Source organism: Formica exsecta, unplaced genomic scaffold, assembly GCF_003651465.1.
Source record: "Formica exsecta isolate Colony F162 unplaced genomic scaffold, ASM365146v1 scaffold1105, whole genome shotgun sequence".
Taxonomy (NCBI): Eukaryota; Metazoa; Arthropoda; class Insecta; order Hymenoptera; family Formicidae; genus Formica; species Formica exsecta.
In genome coordinates, this window is record NW_021848446.1 from 49,486 (window position 1) to 52,395 (window position 2,910).

Sequence of the window (2,910 nt, forward strand, 5' to 3'; positions counted from 1 at the left end):
ATTAAAAAGTTATTATCCCTTATTCGCTATATTTACCAAGATTGCTGCCATAGATGATAGTGTACAGCCAGAAATATTGCAAAGTGCAAACAAAGTTGTGATTAATGTTAAAGATACTCCACAAACATCTAATATTAAAAAAATAAAAAAGATTCAAGTTTAATTCAGATTCTATTAAAAATTCATAACGAAAAGGAAGCTAAAAGACAAGAAAGGCATGAAGAAAAAATGAAGTTATTAAAAAGTTTTTTTGAAAAAGAAAATAATAATTCATAAAATGTTAATTAATGATTACTTATAAATTTTCAATATTTTTTATGTTCGTACGTGTGTGATTTTTACAAGTACAAATTAACAGATGATCCAAAGATAATTATTTTTATTTTTATTTTATTTTTTTTTATTTTTAGTTTTACATAAACATATTATTGCAACATGATACATTGCTGGATACAATATCCGCACAATGAGACTTGAAGAACATCTCTCCATGCTGGAGGAGGAACTGAACAAGATCAAGTGGGACGTCATCGGTTTGAGTGAGACCAGACTGAAGAGCGAAACGGTCACCACCTTGAAATCTGGACATGTCCTGTTCCAGAAAAACTCAGATGTGAATGCACACGTTGGCGGCGTGGCTCTACTGGTAAATAAAAAGATCAAACACCTCGTGACCAAGACCAGAGCGATATCGGCGAGGATACTCTACCTTGTGATGAAACTGAACAGCAAGTGCAATATTCAGGTAATACAGGCATATGCACCCACGTCAGCCTCTACGGACGAAGAACATGAAAAATTCTTAGAAGACCTGACAACAGCAAAGAGTGCCGAAAAAACGAGATTCACTATAATGACGGGCGACTTCAACTCAAAAATTGGACAGAAGACCCAAACGGATTCTCCGTACATCGGCACTTTCGGTTTGAAGGAACGAAACCAGCGTGGGCAAGAAATGATGAACTTCCTCAGCAAAGAAAAAATCTACTGCATGAATACCTTCTTCAAAAAACATCCTAAGAGAAAATGGACATGGAAAAGCCCAGACAACAGCACCAAAAATGAAATTGATTACGTTCTGGTCACTGATAAACGCATTTGTGTTGATGTGTCAGTCTTGAACCGCTTTGACACTGGCAGCGACCACAGACTGGTGCGGGCCAAGATACAAGTAAACACTCGCCTAGAGCGAAAAAGGTTAATGGAGAAGAAAATACGACCAACTATGGCTGAGCTAAAGGGGAAGGAAGAAGAGTATAACACTTACATCAAGAAAAAGTTTTGTCCAGTCGAGGATCTGAAAGGATTGCCGCTCAGGGAGCTGACAAGTAAGATCACGAGCAGCATCCGAACTGCCGTGAAACAAGTATGTTCACTTTGCCCACGGAGAAACCCAAAAATCAGCCCGGACACTGAGAGACTTATTGAAGAGAAATCAACTAAGCCATTGCAGACAACGTTAACATGAAAGTCTTGCGTTCCAATATGTCAAGGGGAAAGCTGGTAATCCACAGGATGAAGAATGAGGTCGGCGAAGTGGTCACCGATAAGGGCCAAGTCGCAGCAGTTATTGAAGATTTCTATCGTGGGCTATACAGCCCAGTCCAACAATATCAACGGGCTGAACCAAGACGAAGTGTCCAGAATGTAGGGTCCGAGGAGCTGCAGCAAATTGTCGGACCGGAATTAAGAGAAGCCCTGAGACAAACGAAGAACTGCAAGGCGCCAGGAGAGGACCTCGTTACGAGCGAAATGTTGAAAGCGGGAGGAGAGATTCTGGAGAAGGCACTTCTGATTTTGCTCAACAAATGTCTCGACGAAGGGAAAATTCCGGACTCATGGCAGAACGCAGAGGTCATTCTGCTCTTCAAGAAAGGCGACTGCACAAATATGGAAAATTACAGACCAATCAGTCTACTCTCAATATTCTATAAGCTGTTGACCAAAATCATTACAAATCGCCTTAGCCAGAGACTCGACTTCTACCAACTAGTCGAGCAAGCAGGCTTTAGAAAAGGTTACAGCACGACCGACCATATTTAAGCGGTACGCACACTAATTGAAAAGTGCACGGAATACAACGTGCCACTGCACCTAGCTTTCGTGGACTACCAGAAAGCCTTCGATTCCATAGAGACCTGGGCAGTGTTGAGAGCGATGGATAACGCACGCATTGACTCCAGATACTCCAACTTAATCAAGCATATCTACGAACACGCCACGCTGCATGTCAAGATGGAGGAAGATTGGGTCACGGGGAAGGTACCGGTCGGGAGGGGTGTTAGACAAGGGGACACCATCTTGCCTAAGCTGTTCATCCTAGCCTTAGAGGACATCTTCAAGAACCTGAAATGGGAGCAAAAGGGCATCAACATAGATGGGAAGCGCTTGAACCACCTACGATTTGCAGATGACATCATCCTCATAAGTAGCGGCGCCGTGGAACTCGAGAGCATGCTCCAGGAACTGAAGGAGGCCTCACAAGCTGTTGGTCTAAAAATGAATCTCCAGAAGACCAAGATCATGAGTCCGAAGAACATGGTTGTCACTATTGACAATCATACTCTAGAAATAGTCGAAGAATACGTATATCTGGGACACAACATCAAGCTTGGAAAAGAAAACCAAACAGCCGAGATCACCAGGCGAATAGGCTTAACTTGGGCAGCGTTCGGGAAACTCAGCTACATCCTGAGGAACCCTAGAGTCCCCACAAACCTCAAGAGAAAGGTTCACGACACCTGCATCCTACCGGTGACGACATACGGCCTCGAAACTGCTACCCTTACAGTGAGCAGCGCAAATCGTCTCCGAGTCTGCCAAAGAGCCATCGAGCGAGCCATGTTGGGGATCAGCTTGAGGGATATACCAAACAAAGAGATCAGAAGGAGAAGAAGAATCACAGATGTG

The 2,910-nt window shown here is 43.0% G+C and overlaps 1 protein-coding gene across 1 annotated transcript; it reads left to right on the plus strand.

Moving 5' to 3' along the window:
- Window positions 1-442: 442 nt before the first annotated feature.
- Window positions 443-1,468, plus strand: LOC115236364 (craniofacial development protein 2-like; the record flags this gene model as incomplete). Its single annotated transcript, XM_029808760.1, has 1 exon — window positions 443-1,468. A coding segment is annotated over one exon (1,026 nt), but the record flags the coding sequence as incomplete, so codon positions are not given.
- Between the last annotated feature and the right edge of the window lie 1,442 nt (window positions 1,469-2,910).